The sequence below is a fragment of the Sturnira hondurensis genome, unplaced genomic scaffold (assembly GCF_014824575.4).
Source record: "Sturnira hondurensis isolate 20B ecotype Veracruz unplaced genomic scaffold, ASM1482457v3 Scaffold0020237, whole genome shotgun sequence".
NCBI lineage: Eukaryota > Metazoa > Chordata > Mammalia > Chiroptera > Phyllostomidae > Sturnira > Sturnira hondurensis.
In genome coordinates, this window is record NW_028092868.1 from 8,767,964 (window position 1) to 8,785,890 (window position 17,927).

The following is a 17,927-nucleotide window of genomic DNA, read 5'->3' on the forward strand; positions in this document are numbered from 1 at the left end:
GGATCTCAGAGAAAGCAAAAGAGGAGCATGAAACAGTGAAGGCTGGTGGAGTGAGCAGTCACTGGCTCACCTTCGCAGTGTTTCTGATCGCTGGGCCACTTGTAAAACCAAAACCAAGTTATGGTTTTCTTGAAAGTCATACACATGTGCAAACTAATTTGAAGAACGGCATGATAAAGCAGCAAGAAGATTCTAGAAAATGTGGCCATAAACACAAAGTTTTAGTCTCCATAGTGATTAATATGCTTGTGCAGATGGAACGTGAACCCTGTGAGGACTGAGTTTAGCCTCTTGTATTGTATGAAACCACAGCAACACAAAGTTGGACGTATTTTTATTGTACGGACAGCTTAATGTGAAACTTGGCTCTCCCAGTCTGGGCAGCTTGGAAGGCACGCAACGACTTTCCTACTTTCCCTGAGTAATCTCGTGAATTGTGGACACAGTCCACCAGTGGTGTCTGAGCGGAGGAAGCGGGTAAGGAAACGGGGTGTGCATTTGGCTGGCCCTTCAGACCCGGGGGTTTGATGTCATCCTCAAATGAGGTGATGCATATAGTCACAGACAGCAGAAGGCTGAAGTGAAAACTCATTCACTATATGCCTGTCATTTTAAAATGTCAACATTAAAAATAGCAGGATTTTTAAAAATTATGATTTTGCCTTTCTTAATAAACCAGAAGCTGAAAGAAAGGGACCAGCGCATCTAATATAGTAACATAGGGCATCTGTGTTCAGGGCCACTTGCATCCGGGTTAATAACAGATGTGGGAAAAGAAGAAACACAGGCATTCACAGCTTTGCTTTTCTTCTTTAAAGAAACTTTTTTTCATTCTCTTTGAAAATACCAAGACACAAAATAGTATGTTGCTTTTGCATCGTGGAGGATTAAACAAACACTCAGTTGAAAAGAACAACGGCATTTTCATTCTCACACACACAGACACTTCCTCCTTGAAAGCGGACTTCCGGTGCCAGGGGAAAGGCTGGTTGCAGCCCCTGGCTGGGTGTGGAGGACCCATCTTTTCATGTTGCTGATGCTGCTTATTTTAGGGATGCCCTCTGCCTTTATGCTGCAGACTTTACAAAAGAAGCTTACATTGGCATCGGCAGAGAAAGCACTGACGCTCGGCCCCTGAAGTGAAACTGCGTGAGCGGAGCAGCTACGGTGCCTTGACAACCTGCAATGAGGCTCCGCATCCGGACAGCGTAATAAGGAGTTACTATATCGGTAACGGGGAAGCGACGGCAGGAAAACCAGATTTAACAACAGGACCCCCTGCGTAAATGATGTGGTAAAGTTTAACTCGCACATGCAGGGAAAAGGGGAAGCACAGAAATGACTGGAGACCAGACTGAGAGGAAACTATTCACAGCCTAGGAACGCTCACCTCTGGAACCTGGAGAGATCCGAAGGCAAAACACAAGGCCGCGGGACGGTTTCCATCCGGTGGAGAGAGATTTTAAATTGTGAATGAAGGGAGGGAGGTGGGATAGGAGGGGGTGGGGAGAAAATACAGACAACTGTCACTGAACAACAATAAAATAATTTTAAAATTTTTTAAAAATAACTTGTGAATGAGGACACACATGAAATGGGTTGAAAACGTAAATAATGATTTGAGAACAGCATCTACAACAGCATCTTACTGACATAAAAAGTCTACGTGATGTTACTGAGAGGAACAGCTATGGTTTATTAACGGAGATTCCATGTCTGGAAAATCTCTCTTGTGCAATATAAAATTTGAGTTGATTTTTTTAAGGCGAATACACCAAATTTAATGTATGCATAAATTCTGTCCATTTAAAATCTTATAAAAATTCCATATTAATTTGCCAAGTTTTATAGGTTAGGCAAAGAATGGAACCGTGATATGAATCAAAGCATAAACTCTTTGTCATGTTGGACTACAGCCCACCATAAAGCAGTGCAATTTACTTATCCTTTGGACTGGAGTGCTAATTTGGGAGATTGCAAAATATTCTGAACTGACACCACATCACCGTAATATTGATTTAGGATCTTGAAGGATACTGCTTCCGCCGATCTCAAATACACAGGTCTGTTTGCCCTCTCACCTATTCCTTGGCTTATTTTGACATTATGATGAAAATGTGTTGTCTATGAGGTTTAAATTAAATAGCCTTTTAGCTTCATAGGCATTAACATACTTTCCGGAAAACATCAAATGAAACGTCTCTCAAAATCAATGGGCATTCCAGGACAGACACAGAATATACAATCCTCACCTATCAATAATCAAATCAGTCTCTGCCTCTTGTGTGAGGGAAACAGACTTACTGATCTTTGAAACAGTATATGTAAAATCAACTCCTGATGTTCAAACTTGTTTTTTTTAAATAATAAATAATAGATCACCCAACGCAAGACTCTGTAGTACGGTCTGTAGTAGAATAACCTTCGTGTGAAAAGGACCGAGCACATTAGAAGGTGTGGTGATTTCAGAAGAATTACTTTCTGGAAGATGGCTGTCAGAGTTAAGTGTTTGCCCAAAGTGCCCGGTGTGGGCTGCGGGGTGGAGATGCCTCGGCATGAGAAGCTCACCTGGAGGCCCTGGGGGCCCTCGTCTGCCTGGAGGGCCAGGTAAACCCTTCTCTCCAGGTGACCCAGGAAGTCCGTGTGGCCCCTGTGGCCCCGGGAATCCCATGGGACCTGAAAGGAACGAATGAAACACAAGGGCCGCAGAATGGAGCGATATAAGGGCGGGGACAGTTTGGTGCACTGGATTCGGAAGTTCTCGCCAAGAAAATGCAGGGCAAGGTCGAGAGGAGCCTCTCACTTTTTTTCTGTAAAGCTGAGACCTGCCTTTGTCTGAAGGAAACGCCAGAATCTGCCACAGGGGCTCAGGAGGATGGTTCTGTGATCAAGACAAAACTTACTCGGAGCACAAAGCCCTGCAATCACAAACTTCCTCTGAAGGCAGGCAAAGGACAGGGGGTGAAGGCACAATCAGAGAAGACGCTTCACTCTCTGGGAGGTACACTCCCAGACCCGAGTTCCGACCACTCTCTTTCTCACTCCCAGCGTACACCGCACCAGCCATTTGGTACCTGACACGTGGTCTCTTCTTCCCCATCCACAAAGCCCTGCTCATTCTGCAGAGAGCAAATCAAGCTCACCTCCTCTGGGAAGCCCTCCTGGAATCCCAGCCCAAGTCCACTTGCTTTCTGATAAGTTCTCACAGAAGGTGTCCCTTTCCTTAGGTCCCTGACCTCGGTTTATGCTGATGGATATTTTAGGGTGAATATCGATCCCCCTCCCACGATACTCGACACTTAATGAGAGTAGCGACTCCGCTTAAGTTTGCTCCCTACTCCATTCCTGTAGGTGCCTAATAAATGTTTGTGAAAATTGGTCAACTATTTCTCACTGTGAGAATCTAAAAAGATAAACCAAGGCAACTCCCTCCTCCTTCTCACAGTTCAGCACTCTTTGGCCCCTGGGCCTCCTGGAATGGGAAGTTAGTGGCACGACTAGATGTTCCACCAGTTCTTCGAACACTCTGTACATCCTTTCACAGGCCACTGTTATTCATCCACATGCTAGTTACCCTCAGTCCTGGAGTTTAGTTCGAGTTGGTGAGGGGAGCGTTCGTTGTCTAGAGGAACAGCTGGAGAGGAGGCGTGTCTCAGCTGGGAGTGACCAAGGTTGTACAGCCAGCACCCTCTCCCTTCCTCTTGGCGACTGGAGTACTAGCGTGTCTGCTCAGTTCTGGGGTTCCCCGATTGGAAGCCCGTGTACCTGCAGACACAAGCCACTCTCTCTAAAACTGATTTTCTGCCTAACGACCGGAAGGAGGGGCGTCATGTGCGGTTGCCCAGCTTGGACGGCACCGTTCGGGGCTGCCATCTGCGCCGTGGGCACGGCGGCCTGGAGGTGCCGCTCATCTCCCCTCCGCCCAGATCTTCTGCCTTGGCTCACACTTGGTTCGGGACTCAGGCCGGGCAGCGGCTAGTGGGCACCCGCGGGCTTCAGCATGCGCTTCTCTGCTGTGCGGCTTCCTTGTTTATGGCACGAGGAATTTAAAGCGGATCATCGTTCTAGACACCTTTCCAGCGACAACAAAAATGGTCTCTAAACCTAGTAATTCTCTGAAATCCTGGTGACAAAAATGTCTCCAAATATTAGCAGCGAGGTAAAAAATCAAGTAAACATGTTTGCCTTCACAGAGACTCGTTCATGACTATAACAGAGCAACGTCAGCCACCTACCACGGAACTGCCCGGCACGGAAGCCAATACCCACGTGTGTCTGCTGAACACCCGAAATCAGCAGGTGCAAACTCAGCTGTGCTGTAACTGTACACGCACAAAACCAGACTTCAAAGGCCGCAAGAAGGAGTGTCTGATTGGCACAACCAGCCTTGATCGTCCCACTGAGAATTTATATTGATTACACGTTGAAGTACCATTTGAATATATTATGTTCAATGCAAAAGGTCTGAACGTTAATCCCACTCTTCTGTTTTACTTTTTAAAATGTGGCTACTTCATCTTTTAATTACACAGGTAACTTGCATGTATTTCTATTGTTCAGTTTGGTCTAGGAGATTACCAAGTATGTTTTTAGGGGGCTGAAGATGAACTTGTATTTGTTTCTTCCTTGTCCAACAGTTACCCAAACTTTAGGACTCCTTGGGAAGGTAGAATGTTGGGGAAATGTAGTTACTGATTCCATAGAAAATAACAATTAGCTCACGGTGGTCTTGTACCCCAGACCCTTACGGGCAAGGTAACAAGTCTTCATGTACTACTTAGGGAACAACTTGCACTCATACCTTTCCAGCCATCTTGCCCGTCACACCCTGGGTAGCCTTTGCGTCCTGGAGGGCCTGCTGGGCCCGGGGGGCCTGGAGGTCCTGGCAGGCCACAGTCACCTGGTTCCCCTGGCACAAGGTCGACAGTCCCAGGGGGCCCTGGAGGCCCGGGCGGTCCTGATCACAGGGAGGAGGCAAAAAGATTCTTTCAATCAAAGACAGATGTGGGTAATGAGAGCTTCTTAAGGAAAGTAATTTAAGGGTTTGCAAGCAAGGGAATTAGAAGAACCAGGGAATCAATAGTGTCAGGAGTGAAACGGAGCAGGTCCCGCAGAGCCTGAGAAATGGTGTGAGAGGTCGTGAGTGGCTGTCAGACAGAATGAACCCAGAAAAGCCTTCCCTCCCCAAAGAGCCATTCCTTTCGGAAGTGTCCGATCATGATTTTTGTTTGCATTGCCATCCCGTTGCTTCAGTATGATAGAAGACAGACAGACAGATAGATAGATAGACAGACAGAAGAATAAATGGGTGACAGGCCTTTGAGAAAATTTGGCTGATGTGAAAGAAATGTTCACCCAATTAAACATGGTCCTATTTGAAAACAAGTGTTACCTATAAACATTGAGCTCAAATTTTATTCTGCTAAAACTGTGCTGTTCCAAGCACTTTTTTGCCGTAAAATAGAATGACGTAACACTGTAATCCCACCTTTACTAAAACGGTAAGCATTTAAAGGTGGCTGGTTTGTGTCTCTCTCTGGGTCTCTCTGCACATAGAGAAACACGGACTGAGCCATGCTCTTCCCCGAATTCCCCACCCGGCTCTGGTCCAGCCCTGTTGGGTTACACACTGTCCCTGAGAGGCGATTAGAGGAGCACAATGTACTGTCAACCGCACAGGAAGCTTCTAGGTTTATGCCAGGCCTGGGTCCTGTCACTGTGCACCAGCAGCAGAGGTTTACGGGGAAGGTGCTGGAGACCCATCCACACGTAGGATGAGATTCTTCCCTGCCAGCCACGCTGACCCCTCATGCTCAGCCTTGAACGGGGGTGGGAAACACTCATTCTGAGTCAGAGTCTGGACCCATAGAGAGGTGGTCTGATGGGGAAGAAATAGAAGAGGAGGGGCCTGAGCTCTGCTCCTGCATATGGTCCTGCCAGCCCACCACTGCCCGCACTCCCCCCCTTCAAACTGCCCAAATAATGGGGCTGCTAACGTGCGTCTCCCCTGCCGTTCCCTGGTCCTGCCTCCCTACACAGCGGGCAGCCTCTGGAAAGGGCACCAGCAATCTTTGTCAGGAGAGTCCCATACCTTGTGGACCATCAGGGCCAGGAAGTCCTTGATCTCCGGGTGGACCCGGGTCAGGAATGTCACCTGTGGGAGCTCTTCCTGGGGCACCTGCAGGCCCAGGCGGTCCAGGCCTCCCTGAGGATGGACATGTTCAGATGTGAGCCTCATCACAATCGGAAGGCTTCAACTGCATAACTGAGAGAGAGAGAGGTACAACACTCTGCTTCTTACCTGGAGGGCCTGGGGGGCCTTTTTCTCCAAAAAGGCCTGGAGGAGAAATTCCTGGACTGCCGGGGTCTCCTGTCTCCCCTTTCTTCCCAGGCTTCCCCATTGGACCCGGTGGGCCCATTTCATGTAAACCTTAACATGGAAAACAGCATTACCACCATGTCCTCTCCTTGTTGTCCCTGTCGTCGGGGCTGATCTGGAAGCAGCTGGTTCTGCTGAGACCAACCCGGCTCCAACAGTGACCCTCTGGCTGGGTCACCACTTGCTTGCTTAAGACCCGTCACACTGGTCACCACAGGCTTGATTTACTTTGTAATCATTTTCCAGATTAAAAACAGCAACAAGTTAGTGCCAATACCAACCCTCTAGCTTCTCCAATGGAAAGAGCGAAAACAAGGGAGATCCAACCACGTGCAATTATGAATAAACTGCTTGAAAACTGAAGATGGAAACTGACATGTAAATAGAATTATCGTCAAGTTTCACATTGAAGAGACGGAACATCACTGGTTTCTTGGCGAGGGCACGCATTTTATCAGACTGTTTAGAACAGCCACTAAATGAATCCTAAATGGCCTACATTTTACTTCCGGACCCTCTATGCTGTATAAAGATGTTCAAACCTGCAACACACAGGTTCAACCCTTCTCCCATGGCCCCTCAAATCTTTGTGGCCGATTCCAGCCACCTTGTCTGATGCCGAGCTATTTTTATGAAAAAGCAAAGCAACAAATTTGCAATCTATTAAAATACCAGAACAAGCTAAAGTGCAATTGTTGATAAGCATCTATTTTTTATCTCAAAAAATAACAGCATTTTTTTTTAGGTAATTTGTTTTCACAGCAGGTTATTTGAGAGATGCTAAAAGTACTAATTAGACCCACGTGGTAGTACTTGGCATTAATACGCTTAGCAGAAAAGAGTAAAAGTCCCAACTATTTATTTGTTCTTCATATTAACATCTTGAAATCTAGCTCCACCTAAGCAACTACTCAGGGTATTTTTCCTGGAGCGATAACCCTAAAGCAGCATCAACAGAAGGCACTGTTAACCAACCACTTCATCTTCCGTTTCTCTCACAGCGGGTTCTTCTTACCTGAAGCTCCTTTGGTTCCTTTCTGACCCTTTAAACCATGCAAGCCATTCAGGCCAGGTAGCCCAGAGGAACCTGCAACACATCACAGGCTTGTGAGCCCCAGGAGAAGACCAGCCCTTGAACTTCACTGGTCACAACTTGCAGGCACCTCTCCGAGGAGAGGAACAGATTCTCCCGGTGGGAGCCACGAGACCTCACCATCTACACGTTGTTACCAGGGCCGGAGCTGCACCAGTGGCCACCATTTCACATGTTTGCTTGATGGACGTTTTCTACCAAGAGTGCTGAACCCTTCTTTGGTTTGAAAGGGCTGCTGTGAGTTTATGACCATTTCAGGAACACCTTTCTCTCTAAGAAACAGACTAGAACCACTGAACCGTGGCGTGGGCAGTGACATCCAGTTTTACGACAAAGATACCGTCCTGGACGGGGACAGAGATCGGATGGGAGCAAATGCAGGCCTCCCTCCTCCCAGGTCCAGGAGCTGTCCCCCCACCACGGTCTCCAGATTCCGATTTCTGCAGGACCTGCTCAGGTGGATGAGAGAAGGCAGTGAGGACGGTGTCGGCTCCGGCACCCTGGGACGTCCATGCCCCACCTAGTTTGTCTCCAAGCACTGCGCTGCTCAGAGAAGCAGGCCTGAAGGTCAAGTTTGGCTGCAGCTCTTCCTCTGCCACCCCTTCTTTCAAAGAGACTCATCCTGTTGCCTCTCTTCAGAGATAAATTTATTTCATGATGATTGCTGAAAACGTCACTCTGTGTAGTTAGATGTGATGTCATTGACACCTTTGTCTTCTTTCAGAATCTTCTGTCAGACGTCAGCCCAGTTCCCTACGGTGACAGCTACCCACCTGACTTTTCTGAAGTTGTCACTGAACATTGAACACATACACATCCATAGGTTTATCAATACACAGGGGTGGGCACACTTATAGTTGTAAGTATGTGAAACACAGAATTTATTCCTGTATCATTATTTATTACTTATTGTATTATATTTTGTACAAACAACTGTAAACCTACTCTTGCCATCCTCTGTATACAGGGTCCAGCTCAAATAACACTCCTTTTTATTACAAAATCTCTTATTATAAAATCAGAAGCCTATAATTCTGTACTATAACAATATCACACTCAAGCACACCATGTGACACTTTGGGCGAAACGTTCAAATGAAAACTGTAAAGTATTACACCCGTATTATTACCGCACCAGCCACACTCAAGCAGGCGTCTTTTGGCCAGACCCTGTATGTGTATGTATTTATAACACATTTCTAATAAACATATAGGCCATTCTGCTATAATACATAGCTGTAGAGATGCATTGGGAGGGGTAGAGGGAAGCAGAGGAGGGACAGAGGAGGAGAGGGGGTCACAGATACAGAACAGTCCCAGGGGCTGAGCCCTCTGCTGTGAGCCTCACGCACATCTTAATCCCCTAATTCATTCCCAGAAGAATCTTCTCCGCAGCCCCTGTCCAAGCAGGGGCTGTCCATTCTCACCCAAGGCTCTAAGCCCCTCAGTGCACAGCCAGCCACTCACTCAGCTAAGGGTCCCACCCCTTGCAGTGGTGATAACAGCAGCCTCAGCTTACAGGACTAACCCTCCAAAAGCCCCCAGCCCTACACCATGCCCCTACCTAGACCCCCCCCCCCCCGATGCCCATACGCAGGCTCGTGCTCTGCAATGGTCACGCCTGTTAATTTACATGCCTGTAAATTAATTGAGTGCAAGATCAGATCTCACTAGCTTTTCTATGGAACGACTGGACATATCTCCTTGAGACACACAGTAGGTGTTCAATAAGCGTTTGTTGAACAGATGAATGAGTAAACAAATAAGTGGCTGAGAAAATGTGGAATGTGAAGGGCAAGAGATTGAACGGGTGGAGAGAAAGCTATAAAAAGTGGACTATGATTTCTATTTGATGTCACATCTTTCTGTGATAGATTTATCATAAGATTTGGGAAGTTAGAGGTATCCGTTTGTATATAAGTAATACAAGTACTAACTGTTACCCATTCATTAAAGTAAGTCCTCTGTGGACTTATTAGAAAATGGAAAATAATTGGTTCCATTTTATTATCAGTGCTTGAAAGAGACAGTTGCTCAATTTTTTAAATCTAAACTTTCGATTGGTGCAAATGAGCCACATTCTCTAGCAGAAAAAAAGAAGAATGCACCCTTACTTTCCCTAAAGATCTTATTTCCTACACTCTTGACAGTTCTGGTTTAGTCCTGGCTGCTGTGGCTCAGTGAATTGAGTGCCTCTGAACCAAAGGGCTGCCAGTTCGATTCCCAGTCAGGGCACATTCCTGGGTTGCAGGCCAGGTCCCCAGTAGGGGGCGTGCAAGAGACAGCCACACGTTGATGTTCCCTCTCTCCCTCTCTTTCTCCTTCCCTTCCCCTCTCTCTAAAAATAAATAAAGACAATCTTTAAAAAAAAAACAGTTCTGGTTTCGTTTGTTGTCCAACCCTCTTTCCTATTTATGAGCCAATGTTCCAAGCCTGCACCGAAAGAACACACAGACCTTCCCCGTCTGCCAATTCTGGGTATTCACTGCAATCTATCTGAAATGATAATAAATTTTAGGACGACTTTGCTCTTTCAATGTGTTTTGATCTCCAGCTTAAGCCACAAGATTGATGGCTTGAGGGAGTTGGCTGCGGGTGGAGTGCCTCAGCTTCTGCCAGCTCTCCATTGTCACATCCACACGTCCAGATCCGGGCCGTCACCGGCCCAGCCCCTACCATTGTGGAACTGGCCGACCTGTATCTGACCCAATGTTATCTTTCTGAATTGAATGCAGCTACATCTGGGTAGGTTTGAAGGGCAATTTTTCCTTTCTACTGAAAGCTTTTTACCAACCCCATCTCTAAATCAGAAAGTTGTTCATGCATAAACTACAGACAGTGCTGATGAGAGGCAATTAGGCTAACAAAGCACAGCCCTTGGTAATGAGGAGTTTTAGTCACCCCTCCAGACGCCTTCCTGCTGAAAGGCCTCATTTCAGGCTGCCCCACGTGGCTCTCTCCCAGGCCCAGCCCTCCCTGTAGTCGGAGGGTGGAACCTCTGCCCCAGCCCTAATCGGCACCCTAGCTTCCAGGTGGGTGGGCCAAGCGACTCTATGCCTGGGGCTCCTCTCTGAGGGCTTCTCCTGCCTGTCCTAAAGCCCCAAAACACTCCTCTGTCCCCACGGGCCTTGACACAGGTTTATACTTTCACTGCAGGGACCAGTTTGTCCCTGTCTGTTGGGGACTTTTCAGCTCTAGCAAGGAAGTTCCAAGCCCTCAGACACCCGCTCAGTCTCAGGCACACCCGGACAGCCGGTCTCCCTGCCATTACCGCTGACAGGACCAACAGACCTACGTGACTATCGACGGTGGTTGAGCAAAGTTGAAGACTTATCAAAACGGACTCGGAAATATGATTTAATTGTTTTTTGATTCAGAAAACACATGCCTGCCTGCAAAGGGGATGTGCAAGAGAACGAGACAGGGTCTCCTGACCCCGGGAGCTTCAGTTCCCAAATAGCCTTTGTACCAGGCGGCAAGCGAGCCAAGGAGGACGTAGAGGGAAACAGTCTCTTACTCGACAGAACAAACAGGCAATTACTTCAGGACCAGTCAGTGCTGTGGGGCCTGGGGGTGGGGGTGGGGAACACTCTAGTTGCAAATGGGAGGGAGAAGGTTTCTGGGATTTTCACAGTCTAGGGTGCAAGGTATTTCTTGGCTGATAAAAGACATTCCAGGGTATTTTATTTCTTTTTCTTTAATTTTTATTTATTGACTTGAGGAAGAGAAGCATCAGCCTGCTGTTCCATCTAGTTATGCATTCACTGGCTGACTCTTGTACGCACCCTGACTGGGGATCGAACGTGTGACTCTGGTGTACCGGGACAGCGTGCCAACCAACCAAGCTACCTGGCAAGGGCCCAAGTTCTATTTCTTACGAAATATTTCACTTGCCACCGACCAGAATCCCCAAGTCCGTACTATCTAGTCATCGTCTCGCTACAGCCTTGACCTTCTGTTCCCATTGCTCCAATCCCGTATGAAAACCCAGCTAGAGACTGTCTTCTTTGTACAGGGCATGTGCACTTGAAACTGTAACTCTAGGAACCAGGCTGTTTTTAGCATATGTTTAAGTTAAAGTTTCAATCTGATCGAACACAAGCAGGACCCCGAATCCACATGGCCGGCCCGTTCCGGAAGAGCAAACAACTCTGAGTTCAGCAGCTGGTTTGTTCAAACAAGAAAATCGGGTCCCGTTGACTTAGTTAGCACATACTTCAAATATTTAGTTTCTCAGTTCAAAGTGTTTCTGCTGGAGTGTGGCTCATTTTTATACCAGCATGATAAAGTGCAACAGTGGATTTGCCTGGAGGGCGTTTTAATTTTTAGGGCCGCCCTTAACACTGTTTTCTTTCTTTGAAAGACTGGACGGTTTGCAGTGAAACAGTGCCACCCTGTGGTCAGGGGGGACAAAATTATGATGTGACTGGAGGTTACCTTTCCAGTTAATTGTTATCTGATCAAATTTGGTAGCTTTTAGGGTTCTTAAATAACATATCACCCTGAAGTTATGGAATGAATTCAAGGGAAGGAAGAGTCAGCAATATTAAGTTGAGCCTTGTCGTTTTAGTCGAACAGGGTGTATAGTGAGTGTTATGGCACCAAGAGCCTTGAAAATCCTCGCTATTTTACTGAATGAGGAGGATAGGAAGAAGTGGAGATGCATGCAGTAGACTGATTAATCCTGGGAAACATTTTCTTTTCGTTCTTTAGCAATTTCATCTTCCAGACACTCAAAAAAAGTGTTAAAGAATACCCCACCAGGGCTGTAGGGATTGACAGAAACAGGAAATGACCACAATAACCACAGAAACTCTTAAAATAATGCAATTATCATTTTGCTCGAAGCCTTACATTTATCACAAACCAATGGACTTTGAATGATTAAAAATGCCAATAAAGAGGGGAGAAAGCGATAGCAAGATCTCTTGTCTCATGCTAGGAACTTTCCCCATCACTTGGAGGCACAGAAATACCTGTGTGCCAACCTTTCAAAATAAAAGGCTTCTCCCTCTGCAGAACTGCCCCAGGTGACGTGCCATACTACTCCTTGCTAGGAAACCACAATCTGAAAGCTATCTGATGGGTGAAGAGGTGTGAGTGTGGAAAAAGATTACTTGGATTTTTCAAAACAATAATATGATTAAGCTTAAAGGAAAGGACTCCCAGCTCTTCCAAAGGGAGGTACTTTCCATTTTACCAAAATTCAGTGCATGTATGAGTCAATAAGCAGAGGCAAGTGGGAGGAAAAGGGAAGAAGGAGGGGATAGAGGGTCTTGGCTATAGAAATCTACCAACTACAGCTTGAACCTTCACCTGCCCATTGAGATGAAGACCTTCATCTTCATAGCGACTAGCTGACTTGTTCATTCTATTTGTCCATTTCTTCCTTTATTAATTTATTCATAAATTTAAAAATACTCACCCATAACCAACCAACAGACTTACTGGGTATCTACTGAGTGACAAGGATATCAAAATAATCCTTGGCTTTTAAAAATTCACGTTCTACTCAGTGAGAAGGACCTCTGAACAAGCAAATGTCATATGATACAAGCGTTAGGGTAAAGGTACGTGCAAAGTACCTATGGGAAATAATATTTTTTATAAAATGAAGGAAATTAACTGAAGAGGAGTAAGTACCATAGGTGAGTGGGGGAGGGCACGGGGATTTGTTAAAAATAGATTGTATGATATTATATGACATCGTATTAACCAGACCTGTATTATAACCTGTATTTAACCCATTGTTAAAAGCCAAGATATTCAACCAGGAAAAAATGTTTCTTTAGAAAACAAAGATAATGAACACTAATTCCTCCATAGGGTATTTTTTTCTCTCCCACTTATCACGCTGGTAAATACATATTTATTGACACATATAGATTTAATATGTGTCTCTCCTACTACACCGTGAGCTCCATGAAAGAGGAACCATGTCTATTTTCTTCAAAACTGTGTCCTTGTACCTAGAATCTGGGACATAATAGGAGTGAAGCTCTCTGGGGAGAATGGTCCTGGACCCTAAGGTCCTGGACCCTAATGGTCCTGGACCCTAAGGGAAACACTGGGGGAAAGGCCCTCAGAATATGAGATGGTAACAGCATCATGTTGGTACAAGGTGAACACCACCTGAAGCCCCGGGCAAGAAAGAACAGGAAGGTGCCGATGACGCCGTGGGGAAGAGCCATGGCCCAGACCAGTGTCACTCGGTGCTGCAAAGGCACCAGGGATGTGCCCTCACAGCCTGGGTCTTTCTGATGGCTCAGGCTGCCTTCTGACTTACCTTTTCCCCCCGGAGGACCTGGTGGCCCAGGATCCCCGATGAGGCCTCTTGGTCCAGGATCCCCGATTTCTCCTGGAGGTCCCATTGGCCCGGGCCTCCCTGGGTAACCTGAGGATGACAGAGAGGTTTTGTGGACGCCCAGAGGATGCATGAGTTACATTAACTGGGAAGGTCCTCCAGGTTCTTAGTATACGAGGCACTTTAACCAGGAACACGACATTATTTTTCTCTGTAGACCTCCTAACTCTAGGGAGAAATATACACTTAACTGTGGAGGAGAAAAGTCACTTTTGATTGATGAAAGTTGCCAATGACAGCTTTAAACTCTCACTTTATTCTGAACTGGCAAAAAGAGGAGCTAGTAAAATGGGCGATATTTTATGCGTACTATTTACCAGCAGTCGAAAGGAAAGAAGAAACCCAGTACCCTGAATGGCAGGGAAACTAGGACAGGCTGGAAAGGAACTTCCATCTGTCACACCATCCCTTTGTGCGTGGCACCTTGCTGCGCCCTCCACAGGTGTTGACTTCCTTGACTCCCAGACCAAACCCCACGGGACAGAGCTAGCTCAAATGGACAGGTAAGGAACGGGCAAGTTTGGGCAGCTTCTCCAAAGCGACAGGTCTGGGAAATGGCAGAACCAGAGCTGAATCCAGGTGTAGGCAGGGGCTGGCTCTTTCTGATACAAGAGATAGAGAAGTGCCTGGGGAGATTCCAGCTTCCTTCCAGGTACCTGGACACCCCTGCGGTCCGGGGGAAGCTGGCAGCCCTGGCCTTCCTGGTGGTCCTCCAGGCCCCTCGGCTCCAGGCAAGCCCTTCTCTCCGGGTGCTCCCAAGTGCCCTGAGCAGAAGAGAATCAAAAACCCATGTCATTGTAGATTGCTCTTCAAGACCGTGAATCTGTAAAACCTCCAAGTTCCGCTCTTGCTATTCTTTTCTAGTCGTTTTTATATTAAAACAATTTTTCTATTGAAAGATAACATTAAGAAAAAATTAAAAGCAAAATACTTATGACTTACCCCACCACTTCACACAGTTTTTACACACATGCAAAGTGCAAGTAATAGCCACAATTTTATATTCTGATTTTCTAAATTAATATTGAATCATAGTAATTTTCCAAGTTTGTCATCATTTTCCTAGTTATTGTTTTTAAATGACTGGCTGACAGCTTACTAAGTTCATCTAAGTTAAATTTATTCATTCGATTTTTTCCTACTATTGGTCACTCAAGTTTTTTTCTCTTTGTTATTATGCATAATAATTTTTATACATCTTTAATAAATTTTTCTACTATTAAATTATTTCCTTAGGAAAATTCCTAGGAGTATAATTTCTAGCTAACACAGTATGATATTTTGGGTCTTTTTATTCATTTGAAAATGCTGAGGTATTTTTTAAAAAATCACAGACATCATGGAATTTCATCCCTAAATTTTTCAGGAGGTATGTCAGAAAAATAATATTTTCTTACATGGTCAAAATAAGAATATCACAGCCAAGAAAATTAGTAACAACCCTTAATATCAACTAACACTCATTCCGTACTTAAATTCCCTCCACTGTCCCCTAATGTCCTTCACAGCTGGTGTGTCCACCCGGGCTCCATTCCAGAAGCACACGTGACATTGGGTGGACTATCCCTTAAGTTAAACCACACCGCCACAGCCCCTCCCCCAGGACGGTGACTCACTGAAAAGATCCGTCTAGCGTGCTCTAGTCTTCCAGCACAGACCCCTCGGCACTGGGTTCCTGGCGAGGCTGCCAAAGGGTTTGGATAGGGGCGGTGCCAGCTCACAGCACCCCGGTACCCACCCACCACTCATGTCTGTGGGTCCAAGAGCAGGGCACGTGCTCCCTGAGGCCTTTCTAAACTGTTGGTTTGTTTTCTTGCTAATTGATAAGGACGAAACAGTATTCCAGACTTACATTAAATTATACTAGAGAGGATGCTCTCTCCCCATGTGTTTATTTGTGATGTGTGACTTTAATACAGTTCACATAGGATAAACTAACAGCGTGCTAAAAATAACTGGCTGAATCCACAAATATGCTATATGGCTCTACATTGACAAACCCATGGGGGGCACAGTCTAACGTATTGTACGTGAGACGAGACTATGTTAGTCTACACCTGTTCCCGGACCAATGAGATTCTCTCTGTGTTATTTTATTTGCCCCAAAAAGATTCCTGCAGTACAAATAAGGCAGCATTATTCTCATCTCCAGTAAAAAAAAACAAAGTAATGGAAGGCTGGCCCTCCCCGTCCCAGCTGCAGTGAGAACAGCACTTTTGGGTTTACCTGTGCTGTATTTTCTCTCTGAATTGAAGGTGGAGAGAGACCTGGATCCAGTACCATCCTGCATAACCCCCAAGGCCACACTGTGGCCTCTCCTTAGGCTCGTTCAAGTTCAGTGCAGCTCTTTCCAGTCAATGGAAATCACATGCTTAGGTAAACTCTGAACAGGTGAATAATATAAAATGTGGTTTCTACATTTCAAGCTAAAGCTTTGGCATTGGGGAAGGGGGACACTTGAAATGGTGCAAACCACAGGAGACCAGGGAAGTGAGGCCAAGGCAAATTTTCTTGAAAAAGTTAGCCTCAGTGTAAAATAACTCAGATTTATGGTGTTTTAATGAAAACATTAGGTAATGTCAAAGGGCTCCATTTTGTACTACTTTAGCTTATAAAATCTTACTATCTCCACATAAAGATACAAATACATGCAGAAAAATCTCTTAATGTTTTTTGTAATGTATTTTATTGATTATGCTATTACAGTTGTCCCATCCCCCCTTTATTTCCCTCTGCCCTGCCCTCCCCCTCCCACCTGCATTCCCCTACTTTAGTTCATGTCCGTGGGTCGTACATATAAGTTCTTGGGCTTATACTATTCTTAACCTACCCCTGTCTATTTTCTAACTACCATGTACGCTATTTATTCTCTCTACCTTTTCCCCCTTTCTCCTCTTCCTGTTCCCCCACTGATAACCCTCCATGTGATCTCCATTTCTGTAATTCTGTTTCTATTCTAGTGGTTTGCTTAGTTTTTGTTTTGGGGTTTTTTTTTAGGTTCATTGTTAATAGCTGTGAGTTTGTTGTCATTTTACTGCTTATATTTTTTATCTTCCTTTTCTTAGATAAGTCCCTTTAAGGTTTCATATAATAAGGGCTTGGGGATGATGAACTCTTTTAACTTGACCTTATCAGAGATGCACTTTATCTGCCCTTCCATTCCACAGGATAGCTTAGCTGGATAGAGTCATCTTGGTTGCAGGTCCTTGCCTTTCATGACCTTGAATATTTCTTTCCAGCCCCTTCCTGCCTGCAGGTTTCTTTTGAGAAATCAGCTGACAGTCTGATGGGAACTCCTTTGTAGGTAACTGTCTCCTTTTCTCTCGCTACTTTTAAAATTCTCCCCTTATCTTTAATCTTGGCTAATGCAATTATGATGTGTTCCTTCTTGGGTCCAGCTTCTTTGGGACTCTCTGAGCTTCCTGGACTTCCTGGAAGTCTATTTCCTTTGCCAGATTGGGGAAACTCTCTTTCACTATTTTTTCAAATAAAAAGTTTTCAATTTCTTGCATTTCCTCTTCTCCTTCTGGCACCCCTGTAATTCAGATGTTGGAATGTTTAAAGTTGTCCTGGAGGTTCCTAAGCCTCTCCTCATTTTTTTGAATTCTTGTTTCTTCATTCTGTTCTGGTTGAATGTTTTCTTCTTCCTTCTGATCCACACTGTTGATGTGAGTCCCAGTTTCCTTCTTGTCACTGTCAGTTCCCTGTACATTTTCCTTTGTTTCACGTAGCATAGCCTTCATTTTTTAATTCTAATTTGCAACCATAGTCAACAAATTCTGTGAGCATCCTGATCACCAGTGTTTTGAACTCTGCATCTGATTGGCTGGCTATGTCTTCATCGCTTAGTTGTATTTTTTTCTGGAGCTTTGATCTGTTCTTTCATTTGGGCTATTTTTTTTTTTTTGTCGTGGTGGGCCTGTTACCCTTAGTAAGGGGCGGAGCCTTAGGTGTCCACCAGGTCAGGGCAGTCCTGTAGCCGTGTCGTGACTACATGGGGGAGGGTCCAAGAGGGAACTATGCTGCTTGCCCTGCTCTCTGCCAGTTTTCAGTCAGGTTCTCTGCAACCCCCAATCAAATTGGGCCCTTCTG

The 17,927-nt window shown here is 45.5% G+C and overlaps 1 protein-coding gene across 5 annotated transcripts in view; it reads right to left on the reverse strand.

The window, feature by feature from the left end:
- Positions 1-17,927, reverse strand: part of COL4A4 (collagen type IV alpha 4 chain) — a 106,394-nt gene that overhangs the window by 10,250 nt on the left and 78,217 nt on the right. For 3 of the 5 annotated variants that reach the window (XM_037029271.1, XM_037029270.1, XM_037029273.1), the window contains exons 36-43: positions 14,492-14,599; positions 13,758-13,865; positions 7,395-7,466; positions 6,302-6,430; positions 6,092-6,205; positions 4,802-4,957; positions 2,569-2,676; positions 1,391-1,399 (exon numbers count right to left, since the gene is read on the reverse strand). In XM_037029271.1, coding sequence (XP_036885166.1) covers positions 1,391-1,399; positions 2,569-2,676; positions 4,802-4,957; positions 6,092-6,205; positions 6,302-6,430; positions 7,395-7,466; positions 13,758-13,865; positions 14,492-14,599 — 804 coding nt within the window. Of the gene's footprint in view, positions 1-646; positions 1,205-1,390; positions 1,406-2,566; positions 2,677-4,801; positions 4,958-6,091; positions 6,206-6,301; positions 6,431-7,394; positions 7,467-13,757; positions 13,866-14,491; positions 14,600-17,927 lie in introns of those variants that run through there. The other 2 variants (XM_037029272.1, XM_037029274.1) reach the window with 2 other exon arrangements.